The sequence below is a fragment of the Ambystoma mexicanum genome, chromosome 8 (assembly GCF_040938575.1).
Source record: "Ambystoma mexicanum isolate Mex_15411 chromosome 8, UKY_AmexF1_1, whole genome shotgun sequence".
Classification (NCBI taxonomy): domain Eukaryota; kingdom Metazoa; phylum Chordata; class Amphibia; order Caudata; family Ambystomatidae; genus Ambystoma; species Ambystoma mexicanum.
This window is the reverse complement of record NC_090929.1, coordinates 1,105,380,803-1,105,402,847: the sequence shown is the minus strand read 5'-3', so window position 1 is coordinate 1,105,402,847 and position 22,045 is coordinate 1,105,380,803. Positions and strand designations below refer to the sequence as shown.

General features: G+C 42.7%; 1 protein-coding gene across 1 annotated transcript in view; it reads left to right on the top strand.

Moving 5' to 3' along the window:
- PADI2 (peptidyl arginine deiminase 2) overlaps positions 1-22,045 on the top strand; it is a 1,062,620-nt gene that overhangs the window by 409,540 nt on the left and 631,035 nt on the right. Inside the window, exon 7 of the mRNA XM_069611131.1 lies at positions 4,697-4,860. Within this exon, the coding sequence (XP_069467232.1) occupies positions 4,697-4,860 (164 nt within the window). The remainder of the gene's footprint in view (positions 1-4,696; positions 4,861-22,045) is intronic.

Sequence of the window (22,045 nt, the reverse complement as noted above, 5' to 3'; positions counted from 1 at the left end):
CACATAGATTAAAGAGCACCAGGACCAGAGGGCGCCCCTGCTCAATGCCCCTGGATGTCCAGATCTGGGGTAGCATCTATTCATATTGACACCTTGACTTTAGTATCAGTGTATAAAGCAATTAGTATTGTCCACAATCCTCAGTCAATACCCCAGAATAATAATTTAGCCCAGTACAGGTGGAACTCTACCCTATAAAGTGCTGCACTATAATCCAATATAACCATGTAAAGTGGTCTCTAGTCATCACGCCTGGCACTTGCTGCCAACTGAATCAAACCAACATATTTACTGAAGTTGAACATTCCTTGTGGAAACCCATTTGGCTCGTTGGCAAAATGCTGTTAGTCTCTATTCAAGATGTGACTTCTGAAAGAATAGTTTTGACAAATATTTGGCCAAAAAATATCCAGAAGTGCAATCAGTTGTTATTTAGTAGAACATATCCATGCTTTCTGACTGCTCTGGTAAAAATAGTTATATTAAGGGCCTTGCAAGTGAGGAAAATAGATCCCGCTCAGGAGAGAGATTTGGGGAGCATGCCAGATTGTATGTCATTGCATTCCAGGGATATGTAGTAAAGCTTGCAGTAACAGACTGGGTTTAGTGTTCACCTGATTCACCTCCAAAGCTTCAATGTAAATGTCACTATTTCTTGCAAACCACGCTTTCCTGTTTATCACTTTTATTAGATTGTATTTTGTCTTCTTGTGCTATTTGGAATTGGGATTTATTTTAAACCATTTACATTTTGCGAGTTAATGCTTTTAGGACAGCTATGTTGGGTAATCTTTCATTGCACCTGCTAAGAGCTAACTCTAGCGCTCGTTTATCAAGATTAACTTGGTTTTGGTGGCATAGTGCCAAACAGATGCTACGAGAAGGAATCTGTCAAAGATACCATTGAGTGAAGCCTATAATTCTCCAGGCTCTCATCATCCAAGGGAATTCTGTATTCCATTAATGCCTATGCGGCCTGTTGGGGCTTAAAGTTTGAAATTGGACTCCATAGGCTGGGTCATTTGCATTCTTCATTAGTCTTTGTGATTCTTGACGAAACTGCCGTTGAAAGCACTGAATGAACAAAGCTATGTGACAAACATTCTCCAGTGTTTCACGCACCAGGAACATAAAGAGTAGGAATACCTATGGTGGTCATAGTTTAAATGCTGTTGTAGATGCAAAAGACGAGTAACGTGATCTGCAGGGCTTTGCATAGATGCTCTTTGTTATTTCTAGAGGCGGAATTGCATTATAGACATTCGGGCTTCGTAGCAATTCTGCAATGTCCAGGCTAACAAGTCCAACAGCGCAAAGCTGATGTGTCACAGGATAGCCTGTCACAGCATCAATCTGATGATTGAGAGAGCGAGAGAGAATCCCCACCATGCTCTTTTCGCAGTATTACAAGTCAGGCGTTAAAGTTGCATGCCACACATTCACAGAGGCGCTATTGAGAGAGGGAGGCTAAAGCTCTGTGCCCCACATAGATACAGATGCAAGGGGGGAGTGGGGGCTCTCTGGCACACGTGCATGAAGGTGTAAAGGATAATACAGAGTTGTGTCCCACACTAAATTCTTGCAAGCCCAATGAGTGGAGGAGTAACTCTTATGCCCATTTCGATTATGATGTATTTTCTTTCTTCCAAATAGCACCAGTTATATATCTTGACCACTGTTTTAGAGCACTTTTATGAAAGCAAACATGTATTTAGTGAGAACCTGTTAGTGGTTTTGAGGGTGTAATATATTGTGTTTATCTTATTTATTTAAACTTGTATGCAACGGTGACCCTACCCAGATGGTCTCAGAGCACTTTACAAAGTTTAAACAAAGGAGGTGAAAAAAAAGTTACATTGTTGTTCAGAACAGGATAGGAAGATCATATTATACAAAGGATAGCAGGGGAGGAGGTCTTGCTGAATTAAGTAGGGGCAGGTTTTTAGGCTTTCGCGAGAGGTGATGATGGAATGGGCAGGGATGTGAGGTGGGAGGGTGTTCCAGGCCCACTTGTTAATGCCCACTGGTTAATGTCTTGTATTTTGGTGGAGACTAGGTTGCAAAGTGGACTATTATTATTATTTTTGTAAACATATTTAAGGCTGGAGAAGATAAAACAGGGTTGATAGATAAAGGTAGCGAGCCCCTGCTTACCTATTCCCCTCTCAGAACCCGCTAACTGACTCATGTCTTATTCTTCGACCACTCTGTTACACTCAATCAACCCTCTCACACAGCAGCAATATAGATGTACATTGCCACCCTTGCAGAGCAAGGGCACTTCTCACATCTTTAATTCTATCACACAACCCCCAGCTAACCCGGCTCACAGCATTAACTTCCATTTGACGATTTTGTTAATTCCACTCGAGATGAAATACACAGCCATTTGTCACGACCACAAACCACTTAGAAACACATCATCGTCCAATACTGAGTTACATCTGGTCTGCATGCATCAACACATCACGATTAGCATCTGCCTCCCCCTCTATCACACTAACAGCCACCCACCACTCCCGCCTTGACCACATTCAACAAGGATGTCAAAATGGCACAGGTGTGCTAGACCACTTTATATCACATTACATTACTAGATACATGGTGGTGAAGTCGGAGCTTTGCTTTGTGCCAGTTTAGATCCTATTTAACATTGTGGAAATAAATTGCAGAGGTAGAGATAACAGCCTTTCATGAATAATAGCAATATGAAACTGGTCATGATACAGACATGGGACCCTGGATCCAGCATTACTCACTTGTGATTCAATTACCCGGAACAATCTTGCTGAATATATGAGTTTTTAGTATTTTTCTCAAGGACGTATGTGTTATCAGTGCTCTCAAATGTTACTTTATCATCACCAAAAACTGGGAAACTACTGCGAGGGATTTGCCCGTTTGTTTTTACTGCTTGATAGTCTGTGCTTTACACACATTGAAGTTCTCTGGAATTAGAAACATCTCCTCTGCCCTTTTTCCAGAACACCTTGTTCGGTATCCAGGAATTATAATGAATGAGAGGGGTTTGGGGTGGGTTTAAAACCATGGGGAAATGCGGGGTTTGAAGCCCCCCCCCCCCCCAAGTACAAAAAACAAAATTAAAAAAAGTGATATTCTTTCGTTATTAAAGTTTCGTTATTCATGTTGGTAATCCACCTGTAACCAATAAAGTGCTCTACTTGTTCATGCTTAGGGACACTGTGCTGCCTTGTTTGACATTTGGTTAAGCAAGTGGAGGTCTTTGAGGGAGAACAAAAGATATTACATTGCAGTTTTTAAGATGTGCGTGGGTATGGACCTGAGCAGCTCTAATCAAAAATTGGTTTCTCAAAGTAGTAGAATGTTCCAGTGCTTGAATAGCTGGAAGTTGGTCCCTGTGGCCATTGCGTTTATCTGGGAGGAGAAAGTTGAGCCTGAATTATAACAACTTACTCTAAAATGATTTACTTTAGGTGTTTAACTCGGACTGTACCCAGACTGTCCGCCATTTGTAAAAGATCCTTTGAAGCTGCCAATAGCTTAAACTCTTTTTTTAGAGATGTTGCTGCTGAACAAAGGGTTGCTTTTCGTCATCCAGTAATATAGAGCTGAAGGTGGATCTGGAAATCTCTGCAGACAAAAACCAGGCTCATACAGGGATAGTGGGAAGAACAGATACTGTGCACCCACTCATACAAGGTAGATATGGGCAGTACGAGCACAGTGACATTGAAATAAACAAAGTACACAGGAGCTCTTAACTCATTGATACATACATTGAAAAAAGTCACACGGGTAGAGGTGATAAAATTGAGATTGGTGTCCCCAAAGCGTACAATTATATAAGTCGTTCACGCAAGTAGGCAGCAAGGCCCTGCTCGGAAGTCATACACACACAGTGCGAGAGTCAGATCTCACAGGCCCGAGTTGGCAGTGCTGCAAGACATACAGACACAGCATGTGAGAGGAATTTGCCTGCCATGCACAGATTATAATAACACATATTTTGTATGCATAAATCGTGCGAGATAGCACCCTGCCCTCCAGAGCGTAAAGTCACACTTCTTGCATGCGTGAAAGGAATGTGTATTCCTATCACTCCGTGTTTGCAGGGATATGAGTCACATAGATACTGGGCATGCAAAGGTGCTCCCAGTCCTGAAGGTCTTAAGGTGAAGGTTCTCTGCAATAAACCCACACAAGCCCAACGAATGCTCGTTATCTCCTTCCACCTAACAGCTTAAAGTTAGACACCATACAGGAGGATGGGTGGGGGCACCACATCATCATATATCACACAGTCACAGAGGTCCAGGGGGTGCACAAAACGTCACTGAGCATACATGATGTGGATGCTCCCTCTGCTGCGCATTTTACAGCAATATCAAGGACATAGGAACAGGGTACATGAGGCAACTCTCTACTTTGGAGACCTTATACTAACCTACATTATATTGAGATATATGGTGAGAATGAAGACCCCAACCGACAGAGTGTATGGTAACACATGCGTGATATAGGAGTGCCTAGAATTCACCTCACTGATACCCCACTTTTAACATTTTGTTCACTGGTCTGAAGTGTGTAGTTTCTTTAATATGCCAAATAGTTGGATTGAGCTTCAAATGTATGAGTGTGAAATTGGCAGCAGTGAATACAGGTTGTGATTTGATGCAGTCCTTTAACCTACATGTTCTCCGCTTCATTTTTTTAGACAAGATGTACTCACATGTGCTGGGCAGAAGCAAGCTGCATTATAAAATCCGCTATACTGGGGTTAACGAGAAGGAGTTCTTTGTGGAAGGTCTCCGTTTTCCGGACGAAACGTTTCCTGGACTTGTGTCTGTCAGCGTCAGCCTTTTGGAGACTATGATAGAGGTATGGAGTGGGTCTGTTAAGACAAGGGTGAAGGGGGTGAGGGTTACTCAGAGTAGATAGGGTCGCCCTTATGTGGGAGGGTCGAGGCAAATTCTACTGACATATGTGTAGACTTCTAAAAGTATGGCTCACCTGGTCCCTCTTTCCACGAATTGGTTTACAGATGTAAGAGCTTTTATCTTTTGATCCTCACATCCAAATGTTGAGGCTATTGAATGAGTACATATGGTTTATGGTTACAAACACATTATCATTAGGGTGAAAGTTGTGGAAAAATTAAATGAGCACCAAGCTCAATGTGTATTATGTACTGAGCGATTAAGCATATAGCCCTTTTATCACAAACGCATTTCTCAATAGTAAAGATCTGTGGTCATTCCACCCCCAAAATTCTCTTTGATTTTATGTAATCCTCATCAATGATATTTGTGCCCTTTCCCTTTCGCACAGGGGTATTTCAAAAGTATACAACAGGAATGTAACAGAATGTCCATCTGAAAAAAATAACTTTCTATCAGAATAGTAGTACTTATGGTTATCCTAGGTTTTGATAGTGTGCTTTGCTCAGTAAGACAAGATTAATGTTGTTATTGCGACTACCATATATACTGGAAGTGATCATTAGAAATTAGAAAAGAAACTCTTTCCTTTTTAAATAGCTTCTTTTGCTGAGAATACAGAGCATTTTGTCTCTCAAAATGTATTTCCTTCGGGAAAGGTTAGTGTTTAGATTATTACCAATGATCTATCTCTTGCCTGAGCACCAACGCATTATTTAATTTTTTGTGCAGGCCACTGATTTCACAACACTAATACTTAATGTATCCTAACGACCAGCCCACATGCGTGTAATAACCAAACATTGACAAAACCCATAGTTTTCGTGGGTGGGAAGGTATTAGATTGGCAAATGCCGGGCACTGCTGTCAAATGCACCCGTGTAAATCAACATTTTCCAGCTGTTGCTGTCTTATGGCCAGATAATAACATTATAGGAGTGCCTGGCAAATGCCTGTCCCATGTCCGCCCAACAGCTGAAATGGTTGGCTTCGGCAATTATTGTTTATTACGTGTATTTGGGCAGGTCACCAGGGAATATGAATTTAACAGTCTTTTTTCACTTCATTGTAATAGAATCATCAAACTGGTTCTACGGCCTGACCCATCTAAAAGTGTCTTAATAGTCTTTGCTTTACTGTGCTTGGTTAACTTGCTCATCAAACTACTCCACCTCTTCTCTTCTAATGGTTTGTGTCCTCCCACGGATTCCTCATCATAGATATACCGATATCCAGCTTTGCAGTTTTAGAAATGTTTTCAACAGCAGAGGGTACTGTGCGGCATGGAGTCAATGTCTCTTGACGATTACCATTCCTGCATCCGGATGTGACGATTCTGTTTTTTCGCATGCACAGCATACTCTCAGAATGGTTTGAACCACCTCAGCGAATCTCTCAAATAATGTTTTTACCCTTTTTGAGTAAAATCTTCACAATGTCTATGCCGATGACAGGCTTCAAGGTTTGTGCGAACTGGGATTTGAAGATGTCGGTCATTGATCTGCACAGGATTTGCGTCTGGTGCTTTGGCAAATTACATGAAGTCATTGAATGCGGCTCCAGCCAATCAATGATCAGCAAGGCCTTGGAGGAGAGAAGATTGAAGCTCACCCTAGGTCAGTCCGTTTCCAAGTCTCCATCTTCCACACCTTCGAAGAGAAAGTCTTCGAAAGGTAGAAGCTCCACTGGGAACAAATCTCCAGAAAGGCCCAAGAAACACATTCTAAACAGTCAAGATCCAGGAGTGATTCCCATCATTCTTCTTCATCATCATCACAGAAGAAGTCAAAAGAAACAATGCCATCGTTCCTCATCCTCTGACTCTTCACCCGACAAGCGTCAGATACCTTTTCTGATAACACTACTTCTGCGGACGAATGGGACATTTTCAGAGAAGAGATGATGGAGGTCTTTTTTCGGTGGTGGTCCCTCCAGGTCCCTTGAAAGAGCCGAAAAACGCAGTTGAACCCAGTGCGTCTTCCATGGCCGGCATGGAATCCAGCAAGGCTTCGACCCACGCGCCCAAAAGCCTGAGTCTCTAGATCTCTAGATCTCAGAGATGTCATCTGGTGTAGCGTCAACCACAGAGACTTCATCAAAGCACAAAACTTCTGTGAGTTGGAGTTGAAGGATTCTTCAACGTTGACACCAAACTCTGAGAAATTAATCCTATGCTTGGAAGTGCGCACAAGAACAATGATATTTAGAATTCCTAGTATATTAGTAGTAGATGTGTGCACAGTAGTGTATGAGGTATGCGTCAGAAGTGAGGACTGAAGAGTAATTTCTCAGGAAACCCTTAAAAAAAACTGTTTGAAAAATTACTCAGACTAGAGACAGCGACAAATCCATTGTTTGAAAAGGTTTTTAATTCATTTTGCCCTTTGTATGACACGTGTTTTGGCTAAAGCTGTTAGCCTTTCTCAAATATGGGCTTTAGTATTAGGGTAACGAAAACAAAATTGTAAATTATTGAATATTAGACAAATAAGGGGTGGTAAAGTTAAAATAAGATGTTAGATAGGTAAATTAAATCGTCAAATGGTTAAAAAATGAGATCAAAAAAGAGACATTTGTATTTAACACAAGATAACAAAATATTCAGACAACGTCATAGAAAACATAGTCACAGAGAGTTAAGGATTGGTAAAGGGGAGGATTCATGGGGTAAACAGAGACGAAAGAAAACAAATTTGCAACCATTGGATTAAACAGAAAGAGAAAGAGATAATGAAAATGGTTAATTAGTCTCAATACTTTCATGCGCTATGCTTTCATAATTTTACGTTAGACATTCCATGAGATCATTCAATTATTGTTACCTGTTTGACTGTATATTCTTTGGCTTTAGTATTAGTTCATATTCATGAATTAATGGGTTCAATCCCTAGTGAAACAGGAAGAGATGCAGGTGCAATGTTCAATGATTGTTTTCTAATGCGAAGAGCCTGATTCTATTCTTTTAAGAGAATCGGTATACATGGAGTAGTGCGGATCATGCACTAACGCGTTTAATTAATTATTAAGAATAATGCTGGTTTTATCTCATTCATTGCAGTATTGGGTCATAATATTTGAGATACACTCGAGGTTATAAGATCCATTATTGTGTAGTATAATCTCTATCTAGTCCTGTCCATTAAGTTCATAATAGCGGCATATATATCTGGTACACGCCACTTTGAAAAGTTTGCTGATTCATACTTTATCATGCTCATGTTCGTTTGATCTAGATTGAGACATTTTGTTTTATTAAGCGTCCCATCATTCTCCTAGAATGCAAACGCATCTGTGGTACAGGATAGACCATGAGTTTGCTACGCAATGTATTAAGAGGCTTTCGCAGATCCCTACGAGTAGTACTTTCAAAATGGTCTCTTACCTTTACGATTATCTCAACGCGCTCTCGCGCTTTGCTTTGTTCTGCGAGGCCGCCGGGCGGCATCTAAGTTAAACTATTGTTTGTTGCCGTCATCGTCATGGCGACAGCAACAAAGTGGTCCTTTTACTATTTTGACTAAAGGCGCCGTGATGGGCGCCATCCTTTGGGAACTGTTGTACCGTGATATCCATTTAAAGTGACTGCTAAATGCCCAATTAGGTGTTATTTACATGTGAGTGATAATACTATGGGCCTCATTACGACCCAGGCGGTAAGTTACCGCCTGGGTCGTACCTTTACCACCATGGCGTAAACTATGTTTACGCCATGGTGGTTGGCGGACTTACCGCCCCATTCCGAGGTTGGCGGGGCGGTAAGTCCCCATTAACCCATTTACCCTTCCCCATTCCCATTTTTGCCCCATAGGGCATAATGGGAGTGGGGAAGGCGTTAATTACGCCACCGTAAATTACGGTGGCGTAATTAACAACAAGGTCCCTTAGCGCCATGGATTTTAACACCTGCTAAAAGCAGGTGTTAAATCCTCCATGGCGCTAAGGGACCTCGGAATCAGGCGGTAAGGGTCGGCGCTGTTTACGCCGCCGTAAACCCCGTACCGCCTGGGTCGTAATGAGGCCCTATGTATTTACTATGCATATTTAATTAGTGTTTTATACATTGTTAGATGCACAAAATGCATATTGATAATTCTAGTATTATATAAATCTTGCAGACAGTAATGAGGAACTGTTATGGTATTATTATTGCAAGTGTCATACTATTAAGTAAGTCCCTTGTTATCAATATGTATTACTATTTCCTCGAGAAGTAGAGCATCTTGAGTTAGATTGTAATGGTGCACTCCCATTGTACGAAGTATTTTGGGGATACTTAGTCGTGTTTTTATTATGACTGGTATCTCAATAATTGTTGCAATGTTGTGAGTACCTACTGAGTTGATATATGTTGGTTTCAGCAGTGGTGTGCATAGTTGGGTGTAAGGTATATGTGTCACAATGGTGCCAGACATAAAATATCTATAAAAATGACACCATTTCATTGTCCGTGTTGAGGCCTTGTACTGTCGAGTTAAATTTGCATATCATTTTAGCTTCAGCTTGTTGCAGCTTCTCCTCCTTATTCTGCCCATTGTAAATTTCTGGAGGCCTATAAATCTAATATCCGCTTTGTTCGCCATTTGGTGTTTCTCTTGCCAATGACTGGCAAGAGGGAGTCTCTGGTCTTGGCTACCGATTTTTGCCAAGTGTTCACGAATGCGTACCCTGAGTTCTCTAATAGTACTTCCGATATATATCAATTTACACACACAGATGATTCCATAAAAAACGTATTTGCTTCTGCAGTTGATTGTTTGTAGAATGTTGTGTTCCTTGTTAAGTGAGTCCTTGAACACATTAGCTTTATCACATGCATATTTGCACATTGTGCAGTTTCTACTCTTTCTGAAGCCCCCATTAGGTGGTTGTAGCCAATTCTCCATCATTTTTTTGTTAAAGTCCGGTAAAAGTGAAGGACTCAGCTGATTCCTCAGAATCTCTGTTTTTCTGAAAATCATACGTGGTTCAGCACCAATATAATTCTTGATGTTCTCATCGAGTTTGAGGAGATGCCAATGTTTATGAAGGGTTCTCTTCAAAAGTTTGTGATTGCTGCTAAAATTCATGATGAACCCCACTGTCGATTTTTCTGTGTGTTTTGCACTTGGTATTAGGGTCTGTTGTTGTGTGAGTTCTTTATTCTTATTTTTAGCTTTGTTAATGCAGTCTTGTGGATAACCTCTGGCAATAAACCTGGTTTCAAGTAAAGTTCATTCTTTGTCAAAGGCTGCAGAGGTTTGGCAGTTTCTTCTTGCTCGGATAAATTCTCCTGTGGCTATGTTAAGAATGGTGGATTTTCGATGGCAGCTTTCAGAGTGCAAAATGGAGTTCACTTCTGTAGGTTTCCTATATGTATGTGTCTTAAGTTCGTTTTGTTCAACATAAATTGTTAGGTCAAGAAAATTAATTGAGTAAGCATCACAGCTTCCAGAAAATTCCATTCCAAACATATTGTTGTTGAAGCGATTCACAAATTCCTAAAATTCCAGTGCTGTGCCCTTCCATACTATTAGCACATTGTCTATATATCTCTTCCATCCTAGCAGTTGTTTCTGATAGACTATATACTAATAGATGATAGTGTCTTCCAAGAAGCCCATAAAAAGGTTTTCCAGGGCCGGGGCATATTTGGTGCCCATAGCTACACCTTTGGTTTGTTGGTAGAATATATTGTTAACAATGAATATGTTACAATCAAATGTTAGTTTAAGCATTTCCTTAATCATTTCCACTTGGAGATATAATGATGATGAGTCTCCTTTGAAAGTATGGTCTATGGTCTTAATTGCCCAGTGTTGTTGAATGGATGTATAGAAGGCCTTCACATCAAGGCTTGCCAGAAGATAATTGTGTTTCCATTCAATGGTTTTCAATTTAAGTATCACGTCAGTAGTATCTTTAAGATATGTCCTCAATTTGCTCGGTCTAGGTCTCAGGATGTTGTCAAGATATTGTGAAATATTTTCCGTCGCCCACCCTATGCCACTTACGATGGGCCGGCCCTCAGGTATTGTATCATATTCCTTGTGTGCTTTTGATAAAAAATACATGGTTGGGATGACTGGCTCTTTAATATACAATACAGTTCTTTCATCATCACTCAGGAGACATTTCCTGTGCCACTCAAGTATTGCCTTCTCTATTTTTGCCAGTATTTGTCTTTTTGGATCCATCAAGAGTGTTTGTAACAGCCGGGTGTTTCTAAATGTCGTCTCGCCATTTCTAGGTAGTCGATAACAACGATGCCCCCTTTGTCCGCTTTCTTTATTACTATCGAGGTGTCTGATGCTAGATCCTTAATGCCTTCTTTTCTTGCAGGGACAGGTTGTATGTTGGGGTCTTACGAGTTTTTTGTTTTGGAGTTTGTAAAAATCCTCTGTGACAGCTTTGTAAAACGTGTCAATGATGTTATCCGGTGCAAATTGGGGCACACATTTAGATTTGGGTTTCAATTCTATGTCTGATATCATGTCTGGCTGTATATTGAGCTCATGAAGCACTTCTGTTATGCCATACTCCTCTGATTCTCTAATGGATCTTAAGAGGTGTATTTCTTCAATTTCCTGTATCGTATGTTCACTTTGGTTTATCTGTGTCGGATTCTCATAGTTGGTTTGAATCTTTGTAGCAAAAAACTTTTTTAGTTTTAGTCTACGTACAAATTTAAATAGGTCAATGTGTATATCAATGTTGTTGAACCAAGCAGTGGGTGCAAATGATAATCCCTTATTCAATAGATTGATTTCTGTTTTAGTCAGGATTCTTTTTGATAAGTTGATAACAAGGTCTTGTCTTATTTGTTCCTGTTGTATTCTTTCGCACTCCCTCGAGTGAACCTTCTGTTGGTGCTTCCTTGTGCTTCTTGAGTTGTTGGGTCTTGAACCCCCCCTCCTTCCTCTCCTCCTTGTGTAAGTTGTGTAGGTGCCGCATTTGTTGGTAATTGAAAATGGACCTGCTTGGGTGTTTGATTTCTGTTGCCTTTGTTGTACCGTTTTATTTGGTTCATGTAACCTTGTTGGTTTTTATCCTTGGTTATATCTTCTGTAGTTCCTTTCTCTGTACTGATCAATTCTCCTTCAGACTCTGCATCCGAGCTTGCTGAGTATGTGTTTGGTGTACTAGTTTTGGATCCACTTTTGGTATATTGATTGTATTTTGTTTGGAAAGTGTACACTCTATCTTCTATGTAATCTCTCTCATCTCTATAATGTTTCCGTAATTTCCTCAGTTTAATCTCATCTTGATAATTCTTCAAGATTTCGTGCATTGTGTTATAATTCTTCTCCTTGGTAGCGTCAAGTGATTTTTTCTCATTAATTTCACTCTTTGTCTTGTCTATTAGTCCCGAGACGGCAGCAACTCCCAGCGTTGTACGCATTCAAGTGTGAAAATGGTGCATTGTAACTGAAGCAGACAACAAGTCGCCAAATTGAAATACTTGATTGAGAACACTTTTGTCGTCTGGAAAACACACTCTACCGCGACCAATACATTATGAATGGCGGACTAAATTAGTTCCCATGACATTATAATGCCAATTAGCAGTCTAAACTAAATAAAACCCAGCAGCTGCATGAACACTGCCTAAAACCTTTATGGTGAAACATCAGTATATTTGAATGAAACAAATGTAGTTGATGTTTTGACTGTTCACCATTGGTTACACTATTGTCAGTTATACTGGACTAATTTCAGTTATATTTGTTTACGCCCTGTAGACAGCCCAGATAGGGTTGAGGCACGTGTTGGTGTAGCGTTTTTTATGGAACATTAAAAATTACCATTGTAAAGCATACATTTGTTAATTTGGATTACTCTTTAGGTTGGAATCTAGTGAACTTTACATATGCGCAGTGAATTTTCTAACCAGCTTCAGTTAAACACCAGTTGGGAGCGCAAATAGTGAGGTGATTCTTAAATGTACAATCCTTCAACGTTGACACCAACCTCAGAGACAACTTTGAGTTTTAACCACAAATCTAAGTCTGATTTTTTTCAGATACTTTGGGTCTATCTTCAAAGAAGATGAGGAGGAAGATGACGTTGTACCTTTTGGGTATAAAAGTTTTCGAACTCCAATGTTCCAGAACAGTTGGTTTCAGACCAATCCCAGCTTCAAGACTTAACTACTTTTCTGAAAGAAGCCTTTGGTCTGGATACCTCTCCTGAGGTGGAATTTGACACAGCAGACATATGTTCTCACCCGAATGCAGCCTATAGAATCATCATGTACCTGCTAAGGAAATTACCCAGGATGACCTTACAGATATTTTAAATAGAGGTCCTCCTAAGGAGCCAGTGTTGCCCTTACATACAGCACCAAGGAATCCTATTTTGGAAAATTGGCAAAAACTCAACACCACCCCTGCTGTGAACAAGGAGTTGAAAGCAGTACAGACATTCTTCTGTTGATCCTGACTTCCTTTCCAGGCATCCTTCACCAGAGAGTTTGGTGGTGAGGCGGCTACTTCCCCCTCTAAGGCCGCAGCTTATACTACCATTCCCCCAGGTAGGGATGAAAAGAAATATGACGCAGTGGCTAAGAAGGTATTCTCTGCTCTAAGTGTGGCATTGAAAGCCATCAATACATCTTGTGCTCTGGTGAAATACCCCTCCACACTATGGAATGTCGTTTCCTAGGCTGCAGCATTCCAGAAGGGGAGATGAGAGATGGTGTAAAGGTATACCAGAGGCCGAGGTTCGTGCTACAGAGTCACCGTTCAGCAGAGTGCCCCAGGCCCAACAAACCCTCCCCCGGCAATGATGGAGTACTCAGCCAAGGGCAAGTTAGACCTGCCCTTTATTTTCCATAACAGACAGGGATCACAGCTCCTGGGCCTGCATCACAGGCTTTTGTTACCAAATTGCATCACACGTTTGACCTTCCTGAAAAACCTATGAGCCCATTCTATTGGGTGACTGAGGTGGTTGTACCTATAGAAGGCACCTATATTGGTTAGCTAACTGGTCCTTCCATGTCAGGTGGTTTTGCCTGAGACTTCTCCAAAAACTATTTTGTTACATTGTTGCAGGGTTGCAGGACTACCATTGTCCATTGCCTATTACCCTGCCCCCCAGGATTTGAACTCCACGATAGGCTGGGGCGGGTCTCCTCAGGACTGGGATCCTGCTCTGTTCCCAGCGCTCAGTGTACCTTCTCACGGTAATGGGAAAGACTGTATGTCCCAATTGTTGCCACTGGTATGTCCACCTAGCCTGAGAGAGTGCCTGCGGATTGTAATGTTTGTTGGCAACACATGTATCAGTTATTGTCTGCTTTGCTGTGAACAGCTTCTCTTCCACCATGGGTAAAGGCCTATTGTTCTGCTTGGCTTAGTCACGTGGGTGAGTATTGCAAAAATGAGCTTTTCGGTTTGCAATTAGTGAGGATTTATTCTGTTATTTTGCAGGAGGCTCCATGACCCTGTAGTCAGGAATGTTCCACCTGCCCTCAGGGTCGGATTGGCCCCTCGGCCTTTCAGCCTGGGCCTGGGCCAAATACTCCCCCCTACGGAATGGTGGCCGGTTTCTGGCCATGCCTGGGCCGGTTTGGAAGAAAACAAAATGTTTAAAAAAATGTTCCAAAAAGCCTTTCATCCATCTTAGGTCGATAAATGAATACCAACACAGGTTGGGTAAAATTGTATGCATATTTGTTCTATAAAAAAGAGCTTAAGCGTAAGTGCTATACAATAACAAATCATTTGGCCTTGGACGTCTGCTTGGATTCCCAGTAATTTAGTGTACTTAGGGACAATGCTATTTGATGGCAATTACTGTTTTGTCAAGGGGTGAAAGGTTGTGCTTCATCGCTTCACGGTATGTCACTTTGGGGTGGGGTCAAATTACATCACTTCCAGTGATGTCATCAGCGGTCAAGGGCCGTGAGGCGAGGGGTGGGACACTTTTTTGAGGCGAGGGGTGGGCCACTTTTTTTTGGGTGACCGGGCCTATTTCTTGTTCCAGTCCGACCCTGCCCAGCCTTGTCCTTGGCTGCGAGAACTGGCCCTTTGCTTTTTGCTACAAAATCTACATCTCCTCGTTCCTCATTCTGAGGCCTATAGCTTTGTACATTTTCATTTTCGCTACAGTCGTTCTATGGTTCCTATATATATATATACATATATATATATATATATGTATATATATATATATATATTATTGCTTTCTCTTGAGGTTAGTAACATTCGTCCCTGAAGGTCTCTGATACGTCCCTGAAGATCCAGTTGCAATAAGAGGCTGCAGGTTGTTTTGTGTAAATCTTGCTTTCTTGCGTTTCTGCATTTGGCTAATGAAAGAAGAAAATAAAACTTTGGACCCTGTGTACATGTATCTGTCCTCTATCTAGAGAGCTGTGTATGCATGTTCTTCATGTGGGGACCCTCTCTTTAATGGCTGTAACAATCTCATCAATGGTGATAAGGTGGCTTCCTGACAGTCCCTTCAGTCAGGCATTGATGCGTCAGACTGCGTCGGCCAGTGTAGAGGCTCAAGTGCAGTGATTAGGAGATTTGCGTGGTTATGCAAGTCTGGATTTGCCCCCAACGTCCAATCAAGGATACTGAACATGCCCTTTGAGGGATACAACTTTTTTGGACCAAAGCCAGACAACAGCCAAGAAAATCTAAAGGCATCAAAGGCTGCTGTGAAATCCTTAGGGACCACAATTCATCAGCCGCAACAACAACATCCGCCTATAAAGGCTTGGAGAGGCCATTCCTTTTGCTACTGCTCCTCTTTTGGCCAAAGAGGAAGCGGTCAGGTTAACCAGAGAGGAATAAGGAGGTTCTTGCGTGCCCCCAGAGGCCATGGAGGAAAAACTGCCAAGGCAGCCACATCCTTACTTCCCTCTTCCACAACCACAGGCCCAAAACCTCTCTTAACACTTTGCTCACAGGACCCTGGCGGGAGGTAGGTTGACCCAGCATCTGCAAGAATGGCACATCATTACATCAGATGCATGGGCACTACAGACAGTCGCCCAAGGGTAGTCTCCCATTTCTACAAAGGTCCTCAAATTTTCCCTGATCGAGCAATCTTTTAGGTAACCCGATCTGCTCCTTCTACAGGAGATTATTTCCCTGTTGGAGAAAGGTGCCACGGAACAATACAAGGGTTGGTACTCGACCTATTTTCTGGTTCCCAAGAACGACAGAGGACTGTGATCCCTCTTGGACCTGAGATCCTTGAATAAGTTCCTCAGGAAGGACAAATTCAAGATGGTCACTCTCTCGCAGATCCACCAGGCCCTTGAACTCCAGGATTGGATGGTGTCACTAGATCTTCAGGATGCTTATTTTCATGTGCATATGCATCTCAAGCACAGAAATTTCCTGAAGTTCACTATTGGCAGTTCTCACTATCGGTTTTGAGTAGTGCTGTTTTGGCTCACCGCTGCTCCAAGGGCGGTTACCAAGTTGATGGTGGTGGTGACAGCGATTCTAACGATCGGAGGGATTCACATCTTTGCCTACCTAGACGATTGGCCGATCAGAGCTTCTTCTGCCGAACAGGCTCTGCAACATCTCAACAGCACCTGCCACGCTCTCCGCAAAAGGGTTTCTCCATCAATTTCAAGAAATCCCAGGTGACACATTCTCAAAAGCTGCAATTCATTGGAGCAGTCCTGGACTCTTCCTCAGTGAAGGCTTTGCCTCCCGAGTTGAGGGCTCAACATATACTGCAGATGGTAACGAGATATCAAAATGTCCAATATCTGCCGATATTAGACTTTCTGAGGTTGCTGGGCCTCATGGCATCCTGCATTTTCCTGATGCCAAAAGCCTGCCAAAGGGTGCAGTCCCTCTAGTGGGCCCTCAGATCCCAATGGCCACAATTCTCAGGCACTCTGATGGGGTTTCTTCAGGTCCCAAGCAAGGTCGCACAGGATCTCCTGTGGTGGGACTGCGAGGAGAATGTGATGGTAGGGGAACCTTTTGGAAACCCTGGCTGGAGATAATTGTAGTCATGGATGCTTCCGTCACGGGATGGGGAGCTCACATGAGCGATCTCACGATCAGCATACTTTGGTCCCCATCAAAATTAAGACTGCACATAAACCTGTCAGGCTGAGGTTGATCTGACTGGCCTTATTGCTGTCCATACAGGCGAAGAATGTCCTGATAATGACGGACAACACAGTGGCCATGCATTACCTCAACAAAACAAGAGGTGTAGAGTCACTGCCCTGATGACAAACAAATTATTGGTTATACCAGCCATAGGCTAGGCCAAGCCATGACCAAACAAACTTTATCACGTTAGATCATCCTATGCATTTCGGAGTGCTACTCCATTGTGGGAAGAGCCCATTCCACACTGTGGCAACCACTTCTGCTCTCCAAAGAGGTTTTCCAATGCAGGACATTTGCAATGCCGCAACTTGTTCCTCACACTTTCTCCAAGCATTACTGATTGCACACTGTTGGGCCAAGACGATCGATTTGGAAGAGCAGTTCTGCACAATATTAATCAATAATCAGAACATTTTACAAAAATACACTTCTTCCACCTCTAGCTACAAAGCTGCAGTGTGAGTCTAGGTAAGATGAGGAATCTGTGGAAGGACTCAATCCATTAGAAGAACAAATTACTTACTCCTGGCAATGTTCTTTCTACTGGATGTTCCTCCCACGGATGCCTCATCACCCTCTCATCCTACCCCTCTGACTGTGGGTGCTTTTTTTTAATATACATCTCTACTTCAATGCCCATGTGGGTTATTTAATCCTCAAGTTGGCTGTGCAGAAAGAGGGAAGAACTAAGAACTGAGGCAATGGGCATAGTGCATGCTATTTACAATATCATTGACGTCACGTCTGGATGCGGGAATGATAACTGTCGAGGGACATCGATTCAATGCTGCACAGAGCCCTCTGCTGTCAAAAGTATTTCCAAGACTGCAAAGCAGGATATCGATACATCTAAGATGAGAAATCTGTGGGAGGAACATCCAGTAGAAAGAACATTTCCAGGGATAAGTAATTTGTTCTTTCGTCTCATAGCTCCCCGAGTCAAGAAGTGTATCCTGATGCCTATCAACAGCACTTTATGATGTCTATTATTTCCACTACTCAGTAATGTCACATACCTAAGACCTCACTGTCTGCATCTGGGCTCCTGATGACACCTTCTGTGTATGCCTGATACAGGGGCCTAAATCAGCTCAGTGAGATAAAATATTACTACGCAAAAATGCCTGTAGGGACATTAAAATAGGCCTAGTATCACTAATCACATGCAGAGGGTTCCAAACTTCCAGGGCCATAAGAGGTGAGTGTTTTTTCTAGGTATTGTCATGTGCAGGAATACATTGATAGGTAAACATTTTTGTGGACATCATGACAAATTTTAAGTTCTAAACATTTATGACTAATGGAACAGGGGCAGTATGAAAAGATAGCCAGTGTACAAATCTCAGGAATCCGGTCTACAAGTGTTGTAACCATTTGTCCTGACAAATATCTCTCCCATGAAGATCAAAAAGGTGGAGTGCTGTGGAATGAAAGAAGCTGTTAAATGATTTAAAGTGTTAATTTGTGTATTTCTGCTGAGTAAAAATGTGGGTTTATCCTTCAGATGATTGCAAGCGAAACATCTTTGCTTTATTTGTGTGAATTATTTTGTGTTGAGTCAGTTAACATGTTAGGGTTAAACAAATCCTTTAATGTTATTAAACTTTGTGGTTTCTGATCCTCATATAATCCATGTTAAAGATGTATGAAGACACGACTGGTTGGGCGCTGCTCCTGAATCTCACGAATGTCTAAATTTAGTCTCTTACTTCTCTTAACGCTCGGTGGTAATATTATCTGTGAAACTCCGAACAGAGCGGCTTTGTTGGTCATGAGAGACTAAAAGAGGTGTCATTAGGAATACCTCCTGGATTTCAACTCCCATTCCAAACAAAGTCCAGCTTTGAGCGCTAACAGATTAATCAGGGCACATGGTGCCACCATCAGCATTGAAAAACACTTACCAAAGAACCAAGACTACTTTAGGCTTTTCAGAAATTAGATGTCTGTGGGATCGCTTGTGATGTCCACTCTCAGAGTGGGAGGGTATGGGTAAAATGTCCCTACGGCATTGAGTGACTGGAACCCTTAGACAAATTCATCAACCTACTACCACATTGTGCAGAACACCATTTCCGAATTAAGTACCATTTTTATTACAACCAGTTAGCACCTGTAGGATGTACTGATAGTTTTTCTTCAGTAAAGTTTATTTACATTCCCAACTTCTTGATGTCTTCTAACAAGTCCTGGAAAATTGAGGGGCCTAAACTGGAGGGGAGAACAACATGACATAGAATGTCCACTATACGTAAATTCAGATTCAATTTTACTGCTGGGCAGGTAACGTTGAAGGCTGTTTGAGTTTCCCATCTCAACACATTTTTGTTATATTGCACATTCCTCTACCAACCCCTCATTAACATTGCGTCACATGGGTAGCTAGATAATCATAAAAGCAAAATAAGCATTGGCAATGCCAACAGTTTGGGCTTTTGTGTGGGCATGCGAAAAGTACTTGCTAGGCACAGCCGTAGTGGTGTTAACTGGCCATCAATAGTAGCAGTTACAAAATGGTGCGAGTACCTGCAGATATAATAGCAGTGCATGGAAAATGCCTAATTCACACAGACAAGCTAATTAAAGTGTTGGCTTTGCCAGTGCTTGTTTTTAACAGGACTTCAGTGAAGGACGTGTATAGTGCTTATAAACCAAGTGGCTGAAGGCAGACCTGGTAAGATATTTTTATTACACCAGTAGCACATTTATAGCTCCAATTAAGTCATTAACTCTCAGAAGCCTTCTTTGAAAAACCACTGGAAGGCCCTGCAAGCACACCATTTGATGGCAAGTCTTGATAAAGCGAGCTCAAGGAGATTCCAGGAGGAAAGGTTTTGGACGGGGAGGGGAAGGAAGTGGGTGTGAATGGCTATAGGGATTGACAGAGTAGAATCTCAGTCTTACTGGCATTAAGGCAGAGATCGTTGGTGGCACACCACTCCTGGATAGAGGACAGACCGTCAGAGATGGTGGAAGGGAGCCTGAAAATGAGCTGAGTGTCATCCGCATAGCACTGAAAGATGGGGCAGAGGCCGGCAATGCGGTGGGCAAGAACTGCCAGGTATTGGTTGAGCAGCCAGGGAGAGAGGTTAGACCCATGGGATACACCACAGGTAAAGATAGAGATAGAGGAGAGGAAGGACCCAAGTTGGACCTGGGAGAGTCGATCGTAGAGGAAAGAGGTCAGCCAAGCCAGGGCCTGATCGGTGATACCCAGGTTATCACAGAGACGGTTGAGCAGGATGGCATGGTTGACCATGTCAAAGGCAGAAGAGAGATCAATTAAGATTTGGACACAGGGGGTATTGGAGTCAAGCTTGGAGAGCTGGTCTTCACTGATGTTCAGGAGAGTAGCTTCTGTGCTTCTGGCAGCTCTGAAGCCAGACTGATGGTCATGGAGACACCAATTCAGTTTGAAGATTAAGCTGGGAGATGGCCAGCTTTTCCAGGAGTTTGCCCAGGAAAGGAGTGATGGAGATTGGGCAGTAGTTAGCAGGGCAGGAGGGGTTGGCTGAGGGTTTCTTAAGAAGAGGGTGCACAAGAGAGTGCTTCAAGGGGGGACGGAAGACTCCAGTGGTGAAGGACTGGTTGCAGAAGTCAGCCATAGCAGGAGCCAGGGTGCCAATGTGGTCCTTGATGGTTTTAGAGGACCAGGGGAGAACCTATTTTGACGAGACTTTCATAGATCAGACTTGTCTAGAAACCTTATCTGGGGAGAACAGGGGAAAATCAGAGAAGGGTGGGGAGCAGAGGTGGCCACAAAAGGGCCAGAGGAAGAGTGGGGTGTAGAGGGAGGAGGAGGAGAGGAAGAGAGAGAGCACAGGATGTCCTGAGTTTTAGAGATGAAATGAGAAGCCAGGGTCGTGCAGAGGGCCTGGGAGGGGACCGGAGAGGTTGGGACCGCAGCAGGATTGGCCAAATTTTAAAGAGTTTGGCCTAGTTGTTGTATGCCACAGAGACGCGGGCTTGGATTAGGGCTCTCTTCTTGGTGCGGACAAAGAGCCGGTATTGCCTTTGGAGTAGGGAGCAGGCCAGATTCCCAGAGTATGTACAGGAACTACGCCATTTCCCCTGAGCCACCCTACACTTGCATTTAAGGGTGACGAGGTTGGAGTCGTACCTGGAGTTGCACTTAGCTTTGGGCGTCAAGCGGATCCTCATGACAGGGGTAAGAACATCAAGATTATCAGATATAGCAGAGTGGAGCAAAGAAAGGCCTCTGTCAGGGTGTGAATCAGCTGGAGGAGGAGGGGGGGTGAGAAGGTGGCAGCGAAAGCCTCAACTGACACACGCTTCATGGGTCGGATAACCGAGAAGATAGATGGCAGTGCTGGAGTTGGCTTGGCCTGAGGGGTTGAGAGAGTGAGCTGGAGGAAAGGAGAAAGTGAGCACACCAGGAGAGAGGGGTGGTGAGAGGGATAGAAAAGGGAAGGTCTGTAGAGATCAGAACATCCAGAGTGTGCCCTGCAGAGTGAGTCAGGCCGGAGGGGAGGATAGAGAGTGAGAGAGAGTTGCAAAGGTCGCGAAAGAGTCCATAGGAAGGACAATGCAATAGTTTCAGCTTATAGGTAGTGCTTTAGCCAAAACTAAAACGGCTATATGCACACCTATCAGAAAACATAAGAACTATGATGCATACCCACTGGGTCAGCTTGGTGAATGCCAATGTTTACATCAGTGGCATGGGAAAGTGCAGAAGGGACAATGGTCTACACTCTTGCAAAGAACATTATCTGTGGAGCCAGGCATACAAAATGGTACACAGTCATTGTTTTGTGTGTTTATAAAACTAACCAGGGAGGTTGTTTTGTATCATTTTGAGCGTATACATGAAGTGGTCCAGCAGCGTCCATTCCATAGTGTGGGGAAAAAAGCTTGGTTGGTTAATGCACCTGTTGCGTTCTGTAGATCTATATGCAGTCTGTTGGGTGCAGATGACTCTTGGGATGCTTCATCTTTCAGCAGTCAGTAAATGCATTACAAGTGACATGGACGGATTCTAGTATTTCGAATGCTGCACAATTGAGTTACTGTGCTTTCATGCATTTGCAT